This window comes from Camelus dromedarius, chromosome 11, assembly GCF_036321535.1.
Source record: "Camelus dromedarius isolate mCamDro1 chromosome 11, mCamDro1.pat, whole genome shotgun sequence".
In the NCBI taxonomy this organism is placed as follows: Eukaryota; Metazoa; Chordata; class Mammalia; order Artiodactyla; family Camelidae; genus Camelus; species Camelus dromedarius.
This window is the reverse complement of record NC_087446.1, coordinates 35474419-35494081: the sequence shown is the minus strand read 5'-3', so window position 1 is coordinate 35494081 and position 19663 is coordinate 35474419. Positions and strand designations below refer to the sequence as shown.

At 37.7% G+C, this 19663-nt stretch overlaps 1 protein-coding gene across 1 annotated transcript in view; it reads left to right on the top strand.

Annotated features, from left to right (window-relative positions):
- The first annotated feature begins 1833 nt into the window (after positions 1-1833).
- SLC5A8 (solute carrier family 5 member 8) overlaps positions 1834-19663 on the top strand; it is a 47673-nt gene continuing 29843 nt past the window's right edge. The window contains exons 1-4 of the mRNA XM_010990003.3: positions 1834-2184; positions 8735-8800; positions 10802-10853; positions 19114-19181. Coding sequence (XP_010988305.2) covers positions 1834-2184; positions 8735-8800; positions 10802-10853; positions 19114-19181 — 537 coding nt within the window. The remainder of the gene's footprint in view (positions 2185-8734; positions 8801-10801; positions 10854-19113; positions 19182-19663) is intronic.

The window sequence follows — 19663 nt, the reverse complement described above, 5'->3', positions numbered from 1 at the left end:
TTCAGAGAATTGGGCAGCCAACCCTCTGTTGTCTGGGTGTCTTCCACCAAAATGCCTCTTCCTGTTTCCCTATGCAGTCAGAGGCCATCACCTCCAGAGAACACATCATCTCGCTTAATCCTTTGGCAGGATGCAAATTGGGGGTAGCATACACTGGCAGTGCACAGTGAATCTTGGGAGGGATCATCTTTATGAGTAAAGCACTACAGTTTGGATGGAGATGGAAGAACCCCAGATGCACTGGATGCTGCTATAACTTTTGTGATGCTGTTTCATAGTGACAGTTTAAGCACCAGGCAGTGACAGCAGGAGAAAATCCTGTCTCTGTCCAAGAGAGTCATAATAAGTGCAAATATAGTAAATTTCACACAGGTAGGCCATAATTCCAAAACACATAGTTGTTTAAATAATCGAGTTACTTGGATTTAGCTTCTATTTCCATCTTTATTTTCTTTCAAAAATGTTATATGAATAACATCAGTTTACAAAGAAGTAAAATCTGATACAGCTTTCTTCATATACTGGGTTGGTCTAGATGTATTCTGTGGATTGTTTACCGAGGATCAACTGGTAAGTTATAAAAATGTATGAAAATGAAGAAGGATGGCTTGAAATAGACCTATGCTGGAGCATATTTGGCCAGAGGGTCTATTTTAGAAGAAAAACCTGAGAATCACATTGTTTTACATGTTGTTAGTAATATTTCAAAGCAAGCCACTTAAAATAGGTCCTGAGTGCTAATACTGGAAATGATCTCATTTTCCATATGCTTTCACGTGTCTTCATTTAAGTGTACATAGTTGTACCTACAGTTAACATTTTTCTAAATTTGAACTCTGCAAGGTATATAGCCTTGTGATTAAGAAAACGAATTCTGATACCAGACCTGGATTAAAAATTGTAATGCCCACCATTTCCTTGGACAGGTGCTTTAATCTTTGTAAACCAGTTTCCTCATTGGAAAAATGGAGACGATTCTTGTATCAAGGGCAATAATAAGAATTACAGTGGTTAATGTATAAGGTACCAAGCACGTTATAAGTCATATGGTAAGGCTCATTAAATAGTAGGTATTATTATTATTATAGTAACTATCATTTGTGGGAGAAACTGTTGGGGATCAAAATTGTTTATTGAATGCAAACACAGGCAACCAATAGCACAGACTTATTTCTCTCCTTTATAACCACTTACTTGCCTAAGGACTGGGAGTTCAGCTCACTGCTCACTGTCACCCAAATCGCACATTAATTTATCAAATAAGGCAGTCTAAAACTCCATGTGTATCTTCCTGTAAGGGCCCGGGTCTGTTGAAGTGAAAAGTTAAAAGTGAAGGCGGGACAGTTGCCCTTTGACCCACACTCCCCCATCGGTCACCTGCTCATTTAAATGGTGCGTCCCCTCGGGTGCCACTTGATAAAATTTTCTCTGAGCGCTCTCTGTGGACTCGCCAGAGGCAGCTGGACGTTCCAGTTCTCACCTGCCCAGGTGTCCGTGGCGCTCGGCGATCCGAGCCACCCTGGCCTGGCACCTGGTGAGAACGCAACGCGGCGTGGGTGTGGGGGTTGTCTTGAAGTCCCACTTCCAGGGCTCTGCTGGCTGCGGGGGGCGCGGAGGCTGCCGCCGGCGCGTACCCTTTTTCCTTTGCGGGACGCTGCGGGCCCGCGGGGACCGACACCTGACGGACGCGTCTAATTACCCCAGGGCGCCACGCCCGCCGCGCTCGCGGCGCCCGGGAATAAGTGAGCGCCGGGCGCGCAGGTAAAGCTCCAGCTCCGACTGCGCGCCGCGGGGCCGCCAGTTTGCGCGCAGGGACCCGGCGACCGCGCGGCCATGGAGGCACCGCGGGGCATCGGCACCTTTGCGGTGTGGGACTACGTCGTGTTCGCCGCGATGCTGCTCATCTCGGCCGTCGTCGGCATCTACCATGCCTTCGCGGCGGGCGGCCAGCAGACCCCCAAGGACTTCTTGATGGGCGGCCGCAGGATGACCGCCGTGCCGGTGGCGCTGTCCCTCACCGCCAGCTTCATGTCGGCGGTCACCGTCCTGGGCTCCCCGTCTGAGGTCTACCGTTTTGGGGCCATATTCAGCATCTTTGCCATCACCTACTTCCTTGTGGTGGTCATCAGCGCGGAGGTCTTCCTTCCGGTGTTCTACAAACTGGGAATTACCAGCACCTACGAGGTAAAGTGTGAAGGGGGTCTGGGGAGAGGCGGGGAGAGGGTGGTGGACTTTTCAGGCCCCTGGAGGGATTTTCCTGGTGGCAGACTCACCACCACATCGAAGTCTCTCCGTTTCCGAGTCCATCATCTCTCCCGCCCTCCTCTTTTAGGGAAAGATGTCCTATAAAGGTTGGAAAAAACCTAGGACTTCCTCTCATGAGCTCAGTGAAAAAGAGAGGTTCCCAAAGTAAACTGAGTTATTTGAACAAGTGCTCGCTAAGGCTCTTTCAGCTTTAACATCTTTGGTTCCAAGTCAAGGGGAAATATTTTGTAAACTTACTATCTTGGGGGCAGATATGTCATTCAACTCTCAGCTCTTTCTTGAAATGAATCCTCTCTTCATCAGGCTCCACTCACTTTTCCAAGATAGCGGAGAAGCCTGTGTTCTCTTCCCACCCTTCCCTCTCTGTACACACCTTCCACAGAGAGGCAGACACCTGAGTTTAGCTGCTGTTATCTCTTGTCCCAGTGTCTGAGACCAGATTCTACACTTAACTAGCTGGATAACCTGGGGTGACTTACTTAACCTTTTGTGCCTATTTCTTCATCTCAAAATGGAAATACCACCACCTACCTCATCCGGTTGTTGGGAAGATTAAATGAGATGCAAATGTAGCAGTTAGAATAGTGTTTGGCACAGGTTAAGTGCTGAATAAGTGTTGGCAGTAAGTATTTGGGTAGTGATGGTAGAGGTGGTTACCTTGGAATCCCTGGGGAAATTTGGCTACAAGGTTCTTAAACAGCTCTTCCTTCTCTCCTTCTTTCTCTTAGAAAGATGGTTGAGGAAAACCGTCTTTCCAGTTGCAGGTCCACTGGTTACTGGTTTTCTCAAGTTGTCTGCCGGAAAGGGTTTTGTAAAGATAGTGCAAATGTTTGGTTTAGTTTAAAGAGCTATTGAATGGGAGTGTCAGGGGAGGATAAAAGCTCAGGGGAGTGGTCTGGCCCAGTTCCATGAGCTCCAGGAACAAATCTGCAAAGTTTTCCCTGTAATAAGCCATTATCCAGAGGGCTCAGAGCCTCATTCTCAGCAGCCAGCTTTGTCCTTGAAATTATGTAGTATTTGCCCCAACCCAGAGGCACTGGAAGGTGGTTTCTTAGTGAGGCTGGTTCAACTGGTGCTGGGGACGGAGCCCCAATGGCACAAGTGTTGGTGACAAATTGCCTGGGCTTTAGTGATGTCTTGCAGGGTGAGGTGGCCCTCGGGCAGCATTGCCTTCTTTGCACTCTGGTCACTGTGTTTGGGAAAGTTTAGTCATTACCCCAGAAGTGAGCAGGATGGAATTTCTGTGTTTTGCTCAAAGGTTCCATATTGACTGCCCTAAACTAAACACAGTCTTAGTTCCTTTTTTTTTTTTTTTTAACCCTTATAGTGTTTTGAAAAAAGTTTATTTAGCATTTAGTAATGATGGGAAATCAAGTAAAATTCCAGATTCTGGCTTCTTTTGAAACTTAGAAGACTGGTGACACTGGGCTCATAGTCCCTGTGGCCATAAGAACCCCAGTTTATAGCCATTGCTCTCACTCCCTCTTAATTTCTGTGTTGAGGCCTCCTCATTGTATCTGCATGGTTGCTTTCTGATGATAGACAGATCTATCTGCATTCAGCTTTTTATCAAAAATTCAGAAGGGAAAATGGACAGGGGAGAAGGGAGTTCCTGTTTTGAGGTGATGTGAGAGAACATACCTCTTAGTGGACATGAGAAATATTTCAGCCCATTAATAAATGAACACCTGGTCCATCCACTTGTGTATTTTACCAGATGAGATCTGTAGGCATTTGAGTCTGTGAGCTCTGATCTGCAGTTAACCAACTCCAAAACTCAGAAACCGTTTGAAGACCCTGGCAAGAGGACTTCAGTCTCCATAGATGAATGCTTCACACATAATCACTGACCCATACCTCTTCGGGGCAGCAACATTAACTCAGCCAGAAACTGATTTTCCACAAGTTTCCAGTGGTGGAGGCTAAGTTAGCAGGGTTCCAGCTAAAAATGGCAAAAGGCTAATGTTTACTGAATGCTTAATACAGGCTGGGCACTGGGCTGCCTGTTTTACATGCATTATCTGGCTCAATACTCAAAATCACCCTGATAAAGGAGATACTGTGAGAGCCCCATTTTGCAAAGAGACTCGGATTAAGAAGCTAAGCTACACAAGAGAGTGTGAAGCAAAGTGAACACGTGCCTGAGGCTGTGCAGTGGTGCATACTGACTGCTTCTGAAGGGTCTGGGGAATTATAACCCGAGCAGAGCTTAGAACACATGCAGGACATGTGGAGTGGTGGGCACACTGGAGTTGTCTATGACCAGTGGATGCCAGGCAACTGGGGACAGAGAAATTAGGTAACATGCCATGTCCCTGATGGTGGGTCATGGAAAACACTTTATTGAGGAATTTTTTGTTTGTTTTATCCTGAGAGGTAGAACCAACTCTACAGAGTAAGAATCCCAGCATTGAGGTACCCTGGTCTACTTACTCATGTATGGAATCTCTCCCTAGTTATAGTTTGTTAGCTACAATTAGCTGTTCAGAAGCATTTTTGATATCTATTTATTACCATTATTGCCTTCAAGGTATAGTCCTGATAGGTGTTTAGCAACGCCCATGCCCACAGATAAGAAATATCACACAGGAATCCAATTTCATTCACAGCTTCTTTCTTGAGGATCTTTCTGTATCCAGCAAAATCTATGTGTTTGAACTAAGTTGCCCAGACTCTTCTTCTTCTTTTTTTTTTTTTAATTCAGTAGAAGTCTTAGCATTCCTAAGTTATTCAAAGCACTGAGGACTATGAGAGATCTTGTCTGACCATAGGTATTACCGGATCCAAACCTTGTCCTGCTCGCCTGTGGACAGTAAAATCAATCTACTGACACCGGGTTGTGGTGAAGGAAAGTGCAGCGTTTGTTGTAAAGGTGCCAGACAAGGAGTCGGGGGAAGATGATGCTCAAAAAACCTGAACTCCCCAATGGATTTTAGTGGAGTGTTTTTAAAGGCAGTTTGAGGGATAAGAAGGTCACAGGGTATATGATCAGCTTGTGCATCATTCTGGGATTGGTTGATGGTGAGGAAACAGGACAGTGTCACAGGGGTTAACATTATCCATCCTCAGGCTCCAGTAGGTGTGGGGCCACCTGCTTATGGTCATCAGGTATCTAACTTCTTCCATTTGGTGGGAGTTTTAGCATCTTGAAAACAACTCGGGAAATGTGTATCAGATACTGTTATCAAGGTACTTTGGGAGGAACCAGAGGCTCTGTGACTGCCATATGGCTGATTTACTGTTTAAATTGTTACCAGTTTTCCTGGCCCAACTGCTACATTTGTCTCTACAAGGTCACATCCTTTCAATCATTAATTTTTGAGCCAGGCTTTTGTGACTCAGGGAAGGCCTGGGGGATGACAGCTTTTCTACGAACAAGAGGCAGACAGAGGACTTGGGGGCAGTGGTCTGTCCCGGGAAAGTCCATTGGGTCCTGCTCAGTTACATGGGCACCTACTGTTATACTGTAGTTTTGTCTAGAAATCCTAGAGCTTTTCTCTGAGCTTATTGATCAGTGACTTAGTCTTCAGATATTGCTTAGCAGCCCAGTGATGTGGACAAAGAATGTCCCTGCCATTTCAGTAAACAAAGAATGTTGTAGCCAGAAAATTATCAACCACTGCAGCCACCCCCCATGGTGCGCCCTCAGAGGAATTTAGGAAGGAGAAAAGCAGGGTACTGACGCTAGGTAGTTAAGATGTTTATGAAAGGAATGATTTCAATAAGCCCAGAGCCTTGCATCTTCCCATGCATAGAAAAGCGTTAAAATCACTAACTTGGGATCTGTTTTTTGTGATTAGCGGTAATCTTTTGATGTTCAACTACATGTATGTGTTTGTTTTCAGCAAATACTGCTATATATCATGGCTCCTTTCTTACCTCTTTGGAACAGTCCCACAGAGCTGTCCCAGAGCCTGCCATCCTGGGCCATAGTCCTCAGTTAGGCTTTGCAGTAAAACATAAGTCTCAACTTTTAGGTTGTGCACTTTTTTCAGTCAACATTGAGATGTGATAGAACTTCTTGGTTCTGTCTTGAGTTAGCCTTATGTGAGGAGGGAAATACATACATACATATATATGTATATATATATATATATTTGGTTCAACTTGTTGATTTCTTGCCTCCATCACATTTTTCTCTGCAGTTTTCTTTAGTCTCCAGCAATTTGGATGCATGTGCCTAGAAAAGACCTTTTCTAGCAATTTATGTATATTTATTTTTAATAATTTTACTAAAACAACTTGGAAGAAAAAACAGTGTCCTGTTTCCAGGCTTCAAGACACTTCTTGGGTCTTCTGAAAAGTCTTCTAAAATATACTTGGATGATTTTGACACATGTTATTCACTGAGATTCAAAATCTTAAGGCCTAATGGGGATTTGGATACCAGCTTCTTAATGTCTTACTTTTAAGTGAACAGTTTACAACATTTCCGCATCCATTTCCATCATTTGGTAGTGTCCAAAACCCTGCAAAGTAAGAGGGGAAAGAATTATTACTGTGAGCCACATTGTCAGAAGGAGGAAATTGAGATTTTGAGTGACTGCCCCAAGACCGTGAAGTCAGGAATGAGGCTGGAACAAGGACTGCAACTCTTCCCCCAGTGCTCTGCACTGTACGCTTTTTACTCACCATTTATTTTGGGAGGTCTCGCTGTGTGTCAGTGCCACTCATTCACACTGGATGAATCTTAGCCATGTGGTTAGTTCACTTGTTATTTCAAATAACATAGCGGTTGCATGCACAGATTTTGACATCAAATAGTTCTAGATTTGCATTGTTCCTCTAACAGTTACTAGCTTGCAACCTTGGTGTAATCTCTGAGCCCCAGTGCCCTGGTCTTTAACATGCGCTTATGCATAGTAACTGCCTCATGGAGTTGTTGGGAGGATAGTGCATCCAGCAAATACTCTGTAAGTTAGCTGGATTATGAAGCAAAAATATCTGGTATCTTTTCCTCTGAAAAGATATTTACCTAATGTCAGTTTTTCCTTCCTCTTTTTTTCTGCTAGATAAAAAGACTATTGTCAGCCTTAAAATTCTATGTGTACTAATAATATCCAAGTTAAAGAATGTCTTGGACCCTAGCTTCCTTCCAGCTCTGAAATCCTAGGATTCTAACTCTGTAATACATTATGATATATAAAATGGGAGATTAGCACCCTACTGACCTACCTCGGAGATATTGCGAGTTTGATTCCAGACCACTGCAGTCAAGTGAATATTGCAATAAAACGAGTCACATGAATTTTTTTGGTTTCCCAGTGCATATAAGAGTTATGTTTACACCATGCTGTAGTCTATTAAGTGTACAATAGCTTTATGTCTGTAAAACAATATACATACTTTAATTAAAGAATTACCTTATTGCTAAAAAATGCTAACCATCTTCTGAACCTTCAGCAAGTCATCATCTTTTTGCAATAGTAACATCAAAGATCACTGATCACAGATCAACATAACAAATATAATGATAATGAAAAAATTTGAAATATTGTGAGAATTACTAAAATATGACACACAGACATGAAATAGCAAATGCTGTTAGAAAAATGGTGCCAATAGACTTGCCCAATGCAAGGCTGCCACATACCTTCAGTTTGTAAAAAACACAGGTTCTGTGAGACACAGTAAAGTGACATGCAATAAACCGAGGTCTGCCTGTATATCGTAAGATACCACAGATGTCAAGGTTGGCTCTGAACAGGAACTGACTTGAGCTGATTTAAGTTAAACATTTTTATTGAAAGGATGTGGGGATAGCTCATAGAATAGAGGGAAAAGCTGAGCAAACAGACTGTAAAAAGAACAGAAGCCAGGGCAGTCTCTTCAGGCCACCCTGTCAGGATCGTCTGCTTCTGCTCCAATCATTTTCTGTCTCTGTCTCTTGCCTCTAAGATTCAAATCGCCATTGAGAAGAGAATCTGATTGATTGAACTTGGGTCATGTGACCAGCCTTTGGTCAGAAGAGGCAGAGCGCCTTGATTGATGATTCCATCACAATAGCCTGAAGTGGGAAAGGGTTGATTCCCTAAGTGAATCAAGGGAAATGTATTGAGTAGATACCAAGAGAAAGGGGAGGACAATGCTGCTCACTATAAAAATGCAGAATATAATTCCATCTGTATGACATTCTAGAAAAGGCAAAACTTGGTGATTACAAAGGTTTAGGAGTGGGGGAGGGTTTGACTACAAAAGAGTGACATGAAGGAGGTTTCTGGAGAGGATGGAACTGTTCTGTCTGTGTTAAAATCACTGAACTGCACTCTAAATCAGAGTACAAAACAAATTTTCTAAAACAAAAATTTTGCTACGTGTAATTAAAAATAATAATAAAATAGAAATGCAGAGTACAAATTAGTTATGAAGTTGCTTTAAATTTCTAACTCCTTTACTTCTTAAGCTGCTGATTTTTAAAAAGTGTCCAGAGGTTTCATGTATTAACCATTTTTTCCTTTTTTGGAAACAGTATTTAGAACTTCGATTTAACAAATATGTTCGTCTCTGTGGAACATTCCTCTTCATTGTTCTAACAGTAAGTAGCTTTCAGTTCAATTATTTTATCTTTTTTCATCTAAAATGTTTTTAAACAAGGCATCTGGGCCAAGCTTATTTGGTAAATACATGAAAGATATAAAAGATATTGAAAATAGGAGGAAACAAAAAAGGAAAAACGCTTGTCACTACGTAGCATTAATCCTTAAGATCATTAAACACTGTTTTAGCAAATTAATTACTTCCCAGGAAAACAGTGATTTAAGTGAACACTGAATATTTTACTGATCAAGCAACAGTTTGTTGCTTTAGGAAAATATGCTTTTCCCTATTACACCTCCCTCTGTCCCCACCAAAGCAACCATAAGGGCATTACTGAGATGACAGAGATATTTGAAGGAACTATAGTAGCTGATAGTAGGAATTGTAATAAAGGGAAAGCAATTTGTATGTTTCATAGTATTTTTGCAACTTGTTGAGGAATAGGTTTGAAAAAATTAATTGAAATAGGAAGACATTAGGAAATAATTTTCTTTGTTTGAAAGCATACTTAAAAAAAAATGAATCTGTGCTGTCTTTAAAAAAATTGTACCGTAAGACTCAATTGAAGCAGTTGCTGAGTGTACAACAACAGAACCAAGCACTCTGGAGGAGTTTTTAAAGCCAAGTATATAATCCAGTGATTCAAGAATATGCAAATATACATTCACTGTTTGGCACAAATGGAAAGCAAAGATTTGCCAAGCAATCAGTGACAAAGACTGCTTCCCACTCTTCAGCCAGACTGCTGGAAGCTTGGCACGATCATTGTCACGTGATTGATATCTGACATTTGGCAGCTAAGTGCTTTAGGGATGAGTTTGATAATGGAGTTAGAGGAAGGAGTTTTCATTCTCATCCCTATTTAGAATTCTGTTTCTCCAATCAAAAGCTACCCAAGCATTCGCTGCAGCATGAAAGAGTGCCTTTGTAAGTTATTTAACTCAACTGCATTTTATATCTTTATAAATTACATAGCTTAAATTATATCAGTCCTTAATACTTGCAGTGTAAAAGGAAAAAGCCCTTTGGGGTCTGGTAGAGAGAGATTCTGACACAGAGCTGAGGCTGGTAGCTTGCATTCAACAGTTCAGACCCTCTTTGGATTATTGTTAGAAACGCCAATAAAAAAGTGGCACAAGTGGTAGGAAGGTGACCTGTGTTCACATTTTCGAATCTTTAACTTGGACAGAATAATGACTGTGGGAAGCTTGTTCATTCTTGCAAAAAGAGGGGAGCTTTAAGATCTGCTGTTTGAAGGACTTACTTCCAGAGATCTCCCATGTAATTTAATCAAACATTCAAATACAACATATGTCTTTTCATAATATGCTTTGTAGAGTAGTCATAGATCTAGCTTCTGTGTGATACATTAGAAAGGTTAAGTGCAGTGAAAATGATATTCTGAGAAAAAAGACCATGTTTGTCTTACTAACTATTGTACCCCAGATTAATAAATATTTGTTAAATGTATGAATGAAAAATGGTAAAATAATATTAAAAAGATGGAATAGAGTTTTCATTGGCTTTCAGGAGATTTTAGGGCAAAATTGCACTTTTAATTAGTAGGCGTGCAAACTTTTAAAAACCAGTTTCCAAATTTTTTTTCACTGTTTTCCCAGTTATTTCTGCAATGATTAACAATAATTTGAAAGCATATGAATAAGGGATTGTCCACTTTTAAATTTATATTCTTTCTAATGTTTTTAGATCTAGAAAAATGTATTTCAAGCTTGAATTGATGGATCAGTGACTATCCACACTATGCATTGCATTAGAAGTCCATATTTTTACACAAAATTGGTCATAAAAGGTTTTTGTAACCTATGATCACCCCATAAGTGGAAAAGGAGAGTCAACTTCACTTAAATAACATTTTTCAAGTTACAGGCAAATTTTGTTAAGTGTATTGAAGCTGCTGTTTTAATTCATAATCAAATTTATAAAAAAAATTTCATTTTATAATTCATACCATTTATTTGATTTTCTTTCTTCCCACTAGATTCTGTATACTGGAATCGTTATTTATGCCCCTGCCCTGGCTTTGAATCAAGGTAAATTTTAGAGTTACCAATGTGTCACTCACATTTGGGGGTTCATTTTTAATAGAGCTTACTCTTATCTTATTCTCTCTTTGGGGAGATAAGGAGGTGGAAGAATGCTTCCAGTAACCTGTATCAGCTTGAGGGGGGCGCGGTAGGCTCAGTGTCTACACTAGCAGCTTCTTTGGGTTCCTGGATCGATAGCTCCAAAAGGTCTGTAGGTTAGTAAGTAGAAGGGTGGACTTCACTCACTGGTCATTGTTTCTCTGGGATGTGCCAACCAGCCATTCTCCATTCCTTCAGAACGGATGCCCCCTATAGTCTCAATCACAAATGACTGCACTTCCTCCCTTTGTGGCTGTAACCTGGAACCCATCTCCAAGAGGCTTCTGTGTTAATTCAGCCTTGGCTCAGTCTCATTGTAAAATTTGGCAGGGAGAGAAGCTTTTCTTTTCCCCATTTCTACTGTGGCCAAAATACAAGAAAAAGAAATCTGTGAGGTTTGAAATATCAGATTGCTCCTAGTGACAAAAGTGACAGATGGCTATAGTATCCTTATAAACAAATGTGTGAAGGCCGTGCTGATCAACAAGTTACTCTCCTCGATTTGGACAGATAATAGCAGTGAGACAGAGATTGTTTATTGAGGCAAAGGTGTGTGTTAGTCATACTCTCAAAGGCTTCAGGGAAACACTACATCCTTTGAATTCTTATCAGTCAGAAGTGACTTTATCTCTAACACTTCCTTGTAAAATGGACAAGTGGACTCTGTGATGGGAAGAATGTGGTGCAGTTGCCTAAGTTAATAGAAAATGGAAAACCCAGGCTAACTCCACATTCTTGATTTCATGGTATGTAGATAATAGTTGTTGCCTACATTTATCAAGTGCAACAGTATCATTACAGAGTGTGCCCTTGAATTCTGAATGTCGGGCATGTTCCATATTAGTATTACCAGCATCATGAATGGATCACTTCATATGTAAAGATATGAGCTATACACTGCATAGGTTACCTGTTGGCTTTAAGTGTAATTAAAGATGTTGGCTTGAGGGTTTTAAAGTACAGTTTGGGGAATAAGAAAGCACTGACTTCAATCTGTGAAGAAATCAAGGACTCTGTTTTCATCAGTATGTTGAGCCACTCCTTAGGAGTAAACTAGGATCTGAGAAATGGCATTTTGACTACTTGAACATCAGTTTTCCATCTTACTGTACCAAGGCAGCAGGCACAGGCATAGACAGGGTACTTGGTGTACAACGGATGCTCAATAGAAACTCATTTGGCGGAATTGGAATTTAACATTCTTTAGGTACAAATTTTTAAAACTTTTGTTTAATTATGGAAAACTTAAAACATGCTAAAATAGAATAGTATATTGAACCTCAATGTACTGCTAACTCTACACTAATAATTATCAATTCTTGGCTTAATTCACTCCCTGTTTCCCTCACTAGATTATTTTTCTGTAAATCTGAGATATTTCATCATTTCATCTGAATTCAATATGTCTTTTAGAGTAAGCATGTGTTTTTTTTATTGAGGTATAATTAACATAAAACATTAGTTTCAGGGATACCGTAATGTTCAATATTTGTATATATTGCAAAATGATCACCACAATAAGTCTAGTGAACATCCATCATCATACATAGTTACAATTTTTTTCTTGTGATGAGAGCTTTTAAGATTTACTCTCTTAGCAAATTTAAAAATATGCAATACAGTACTATTAACCATGCTGTACATTATATTCCCATAACTAATGTATTCTATAACTGCAAGTTTTTACCAGGATGTGCTTTTTTAAACACAACTTTACCTTCATCATTTCTAAAACTTTAGTTCCTTAATGTCATCAATATGACGTCAGTGTTCAGATTTCCCTGATTTTTTTTCAGTGTCTGTCAGAATCAGGATCCAAATAAGTTTATGTAATTGTTATTAGTTCGTTTGTCTTGTTTCTCTTTCTTGCATTTTAAAATAAAAAACACATTTTTATTGAGATATAACTTGTATATTATAAAATTCACTGTACCTAAGTGTATAGTTGGATGAGTTTTGAAAATTTTGAAAATTTTGTATACTTGTGTGACCACGACCCATCTTGATATAGAATATTTCCATCATCAAATCCCAGAAAGAAAAAGTTTTTTGTGCTTCTTTCTAATAAATCTCCAAGCAGTCAGTGTCTGATTTTATCACCATAAATTAGTTTTCCCTGTTCTTGGATTTTATATAAATGGAATTATATAGTGCCTTTTTGCATCTGGTTTTTCTTTGCTCAAAAAAATGTTTTTGAAACATTCATTCATGTTGCTGCATGTATCAGTAGTCCATTTTTTTTTCTATTGCTAGAATTTTATCATATACATCTACCAAAATCTTTTATCCATTCTGTTGTTGATGGATGCTGTTTCCAGTTATAGGCTATTTTGCATTAAGGCTGCTAAGACTATTCTTGTACAGGTTTTGTTTTGTCTTGCTTTCCTTTTTGACACATTTTCATTTTTAGGGGATGAATACCTGGAACCAGTGTAAATACCTTTTCTGACCTAGCACAGGGTAGATGCACATATAAAATTTAAGAGAACTGCCAAATAGCTTTTCTAAGTGGTTATACCATTTTGCATGCCCATCCTATCCTACAGTGTATGAGAATTCTAGTTATTCCATATCCTTGTCAACATTTTATATTTTTCTTTTCAACTGTAGCCATTCTAGTTGTAGGATCTATTATCTTTTGTGGTTTTAATTTGCATTTTGCTAATGACTGTTGATGTTGAACTTACTGTTTCATGGAATAATAAAATGAATACAAAAAGACTAATAACCTAGAAAAAAAAGACTTGAACTGACACTTTACAAAAGCAAATATTCTTCCAGTCCATTACATGGTATATTTATCCATTTACATAGGCCTTTTACAATTACTCTCAGTAATGTTTTTCAGTTTTTGATGTTGAAGTCTTGTACATATTTCTTAGATTTATTTCTAGGTAGTTGATGTTTTTGGTGCTGTTGCAAATAGTATTGTTTTATTATATCATTTTCTAATTATTCATCATTTGCAAGTGTATAAAAGTATAATTGGCTTTTATATGTTGATCATCTAGCCTGAGAACTTGCTCAATATATTCACTAATTCAAGTAAGCTTTTGGCAGATCCCTTAGGAGTTTCATGTTGTTTATGAATAGAGACAGTTTTACTACTTCTTTGTCTATCTATATGCTTTTTCTCTCTTTTTTGCCTTACTTTACTGTTAATGTGGGAAATTATATATAAACCAATTTTCATTCTTGGGATAAACCTCACTTGGTCATAACCTTTTTATATATTGCTGCATTTGATTGGCTAATATTTTGTCTAGGATTTTTACAGTTTATGAGGAATATTGGTCTGAAATTTACTTTTCCTTTGTCAGGATTTTTATATCGGTTATACTGGCTTTATATGATTTGGGAAGTGTTCCTTCCTCTATTTTCTGAACGAGTTTATATAAAACTGTCTATTTCTTTCCTAAATGCTTCAAAGAATTCGTAATGAAGGCATCTGGCCTGATGTTTGTTTGTTTTTATAAAAAGGTTTTGGTTTATGGATTCAGTTTCTTTAATAGAATTATTAATATTTTCTAGTTCTTACTGAGTCAGTTTTGGTCAACTGTGTCTTTTAAGATTAATTCATTTTATCTAATTTGTCAAATTCATTGGCATAAAATTGTTTAAAGTGTCCTCTTGTTATCTTTTTGACATTTGTGGTATCTATAGTGCCATCCCTTCTTATTATATCTAATATTGATATATTTTCTGTGTTTTTTTTTTCTTGATGTATCTTGCTAGTCCTTTTTTGACCAGTTTTTGGCTCTGTGGATTTTGTTTGCTTTCTGTTTCATTAATTTGTGCTATTATGTTTATTGTTTCCTTTTCTTCTTAATACTTTGGGCTTAAATTTTCTAGCTTCTTAAGGTAGAAACTTAGATCATTGATTTTAAATCTTTCCTATTTTATAATAGAAACACTTAAAGTTATAAGTTTTTCTGTAAGTGTTGCTTCATCTGCATCCCACAGATTCTGGGACATTGTGTTTTTATTATCATTCAGTTAAAGTATTTTCTAATTTTTCCCTTGTGATTTCTTTTACCCACAGGTTATTTAAAAGCATGTTACATAATTTTCAAATATTTAATGATTTTCAAACTTTTTTTTTTTTTTTTACTAATTTCTAAATTGATACTGCTTTGGTCAGAGACCTATTACGATAATTCTTTGAAATATGTTGAGATTTGTTTTATGGCCCAGATACGGTCTATCTTGCTGAACATTCCGTATACTTTTATAGTAAAGAATGTGTATTGTGTAGTTGTTGGGGATAATATTCTACAAATGTCAAAGGTTCAGTTGGTTAATTTTCCAGGCTCTTGGTTTTACTGATTGCATCACCATGGGGTCATTTAATGTTCTCCAGTCCTCTGTATTTCTTGTGAACTAGATCTAGAAGCTTTCTCAGACTTCATTTCAACTTTTTGGGGAGACTATTTCATACAGTTTCATACAGTTTTCAGCTCTTTTGAGTAAATATCAAGGAGCACAATTGTTGGATTATATGATAAGAGTATGTAAAAAAACCATCAAACTGTCTTCCAAAATGTCTGTTACCATTTTGCATTCTCAATCCTTGTCAGCATTTGGTGTTGTCAGTGTTCCAAATTTTGGCCATTCTAATAAGTGTCTAGTGGTATCTCACTGTTGTTTTAATTTGCATTTCCTGCTGACATATGATGTGGAGCATTTTTTCATGTGCTTATTTGCCATCTATATATCTTCTTTTATAAGGAGTCTGTTAAGATCATTGGTGCATTTTAAAATCAGATTGTTTGTTTTCTTATTGTTGAGTTTTGAGTTGTGTGTATGTGTGTAATTTGGATAGCAGTCCTTTATCAGATGTGTCCTTTGCAAACTTTTCTTTCAGTCTATGGCTTGTCTTCTAATTCCTTGCTGTTGTCTTTCACAGAGCATATGTTTTTAATTTTAATGGTGCCCAGCTAATCAATTATTTCTTTCATAGATTGTGTCTTTGATGATTTATCTAAAAAAGCATCATTATACCTAAGAAGTCTTGGTTTTCTCCTATGTTATCCTCTAAAGTTGAATAGTTTTGTGTTTTACATTTAGGCCTATGAGCTATCATGATTTAATTTTGGTGAAGGGTGTAAGGTCTGTGTCTAGATTCATTTTTTTTGCATGTGGATGTCCAGTTGTTCCAGCACCATTTGTTGAAGAGACTGTCTCTGTCCATTGTATTGTTCTACTCCTTTGCCAAAGATGAGTTGACCATATTTATGGAAGTCTATTTCTAGTTTCTCTATTCTGTCCCATTGATCTATATTCTATTTGTCTGGTTTTTTGTTTTGTTTTGTTTTACCAATACCATACTCTCCTGATTACTGTAGCTTTATAGAAAGTCTTGAAGTTAGATACAGTCAGTCCTTCAGCTTTGTTCTTCTCCTTAAATATTTTGCTGACAAACAATAAATTGCTAGAGAAAGGGTGTGGAGAAAAGAGAACCCTCCTACACTGTTGGCAGGAATGTAGATTGGTGCAGCCATTATGGAAAACAGTTCGGACATTCCTCAAAAGACTGAAAATAGACTTACCATGTGATCCAGCAATCCCACTCCTGGGCATATATCCAGAGGGAACTTTAATTCAAAAAGATACATGCACCCCAGTGTTCACAGCAGCACTATTTACAATAGCCAAGACATGGAAACAATCTAAATGTCCATCGACAGATGACTGGATAAAGAAGCTGTAGTATATTTATACAGTGGAATACTACTCAGCTGTAAAAAAAGAATAAAATAATGCCATTTGCAGCAACATGGATGGACCTGGAGATCGTCATTCTAAGTAAGCCAGAAAGAGAAAGAAAAATACCATATGATATCACTTATATGTGGAATATAAAAAAAAAGACAAATGAACTTATTTACAAAACAGAAACAGACTCACAGATATAGAAAACAAACTTATGGTTATCAGGGAAGGAAGGTAGTGGGAAGGAATAAATTGGGAGTTCCAGATTTACAGATACTAAATAATATATATAAAATAGATGAACAACAAGTTCATACTGTACAGCATAGGGAATTATATTCAATATCTTGGTGAAAAAGAATATGAAAATGAATATATGTATGTTCATGTATGCCTGAAGTATTGTGCTGTATACCAGAAATTGATACAACATTATAAACTGACTATACTTCATTAAAAAAATTAAGATTAAAACAAATAAAATAGGTAAACAACAAGTTTATGCTATGTAGCACAGTAAACTATATTCAATATCTTGTAGTAACCTATAATGAAAAAGAATATGAAAATGAATACATGTATGTATATGTATGACTGAAACATTATGTTGTACACCAGAAATTGACACAATATTGTAAACTGACTATACTTCAATGAAAAAATACTGTATAGAGTATTCAGTCTTTTGCCTCTCCATATAAACTTGACAATCAGTTTGTCAGTTCTACACAGTTTGTCATTATCCACAAAATAACTTGCTGTAATTTTGATTGGGATTGCCTTGAATCTATAGGTTAAATTGGGAAGAACTGACATCTTGACAGTATTGAGTCTTCCTATTCATAAACATGGAATATCTCTCCATTTATTCAGTTCTTTCATTACATTCATCAGAGTTTGATAGTTTTCCTCATGTAGATCTTGTATACATTTTGTTAGGTTTATAGCTAAGTATTTCATTTTGGGGGGTGCTAATGTAAATGTTAATGTGTTTTTAATTTCTAATTCCAGTTGTTCATTGTTGGTATAAGGAAAGCAACTGACTTTTGTATATTAACCTCTATCCTGCAACCTTGCTATAATCATTTATTAGAACCAGGAGATTTTTTTTGTCAATTATTTTAGACTTTCTATAAAGTTGATCGTGTTATCTGTGAACAAAAAGAGTTTTATTTCTTCCTTCCTTGATTTATACCTTATCTTAGTGGAAAAGTTTCAAGTGTCTCACTATTAAGTATGATGTTAGCTGTAAGTTTTTGGTAGATTATCTTTATCAGGTTGAGAATCTTCCCCTCTGTTTCGAGTATACTGAGAGTTTTTATCATGAATGGGTGTTGGATTTTGTCAAGTACTGTTTCTTCCTCTATTAATATGATAATGTGATTTTTCTTTTTTCAGCCTATTGATGTGATGGATTCCATTAATTGACGTTTAAACTCTTTGAACCAGCCTTACATACCTGCAAGAAATCCCACTTGATTGTGGCATATAATTATTTTTATACTTATAAAATTCAATTTGCTAATATTTTGTTGAGGATCCTTGCATCTATGTTTCTGAGAGATATTGGTCTGTAGTTTTCTTTTCTTGTAATATGTTTTTCTGGTTTTGGTATTAAAGTAATGCTGGCCTCATGGAATGATCTATAAAGTATTCCCTCTGCTTCTATCCTCTGAAGAAGATTTTAGAGCATTGGTATAATTTCTTCCTTAAATATTCAGTAGAATTCACCAGTGAACCCCTCTGGGCCTGAGCCTTTCTGTTTTGGGAGCCTTTCTATTTATTCAATTTATTTAAAAGATACAGGCCTATTCAGATCTTCTGTTTCTTCCTGTGTAAATTTTGGCAGATTGTGTCTTTCAAGAAAGTGGTTCATTTCATCTAGATTATCAAATCTGCGGACATAGAGTTGTTATCTTTCCATTAAAAATAATATGCCCCTCCACCTCTTAGGTAAATGGTAATAAATTATATAGACTTTTCTATAACTTGGTCTCATTTTAGTAACACACACAACCTGTCTTTCAAAGACCGGTAGAATAGTGTGTTTATTTGAACCTTGATGACAAATATCCTACAACCCCATTCAGTCTGGATAACCACTTTACAATATCAAGGGAGTGTCTTAGGTTAATTATAATACAGGTGCTTTTTCATGTATTTGATTTAGCCAAGATTGGATCATGTGTGGTATCTAAGGGTAGAATCCATGTCTATTTAACTCATCAAATAAAATTTTAATATTTTTATTGAAGTATAGTCAGTTTACAATGTTGTGTCAATTTCTGACTCCAGTATTTTGTACATTTTTTGAGATTTGGACCTAGTTTTAGGAGAGCGGGTATAGAAGTAGGTGCCCAATAAACAATATAGCTCCCTCCTAATGATTTTTTGAGAAATATTTTTACTGTATATGTTTGTTTCTTAGTTATATATGCATTTTTCTCTTCTACAGCCACAGGATTCGATCTGTGGGGTGCAGTGGTGGCTACAGGGGTGGTCTGCACATTCTACTGCACGCTGGTACGTCAAGCACATTATTTCTCCTTGTTTTGCAAAATTGAAGATTTCAGTAGTCATGTGCTGCAGTCTGGGTTGTTCATACCTACTCTCCTACCTCACATAGTATAACATTTTTGTAAGAAATATTCGGTCCAGGTTAAATTTGATCCTTTGTAGAACATTGGTCATAACTGAATTTTTTTTCTTTCACCTGAACCATGCAGGGCTCCCTAATTTTTGTCTCCTAATTCTCCCTTACTGTTGCCATGTGATAGCTGTGCTCATATTATCCCTTTGCTTAGAAGCCTGAGATGAGCGACAGTCAAAGCATGCAAGAACCAGTATGGCATAGGCACTGATAATTGTCACGGATGCTCATCCTTGGTAGTGGTGCAAGTCTTATGCAATTCCTAATATTCTGGGTCATCATCCTTTAGTTGAGGGATCTTTTAGAAGACAAAGTCCTCAGGGAGGGGCTGTTTCAGCCAAGGTCAGAGGGACTG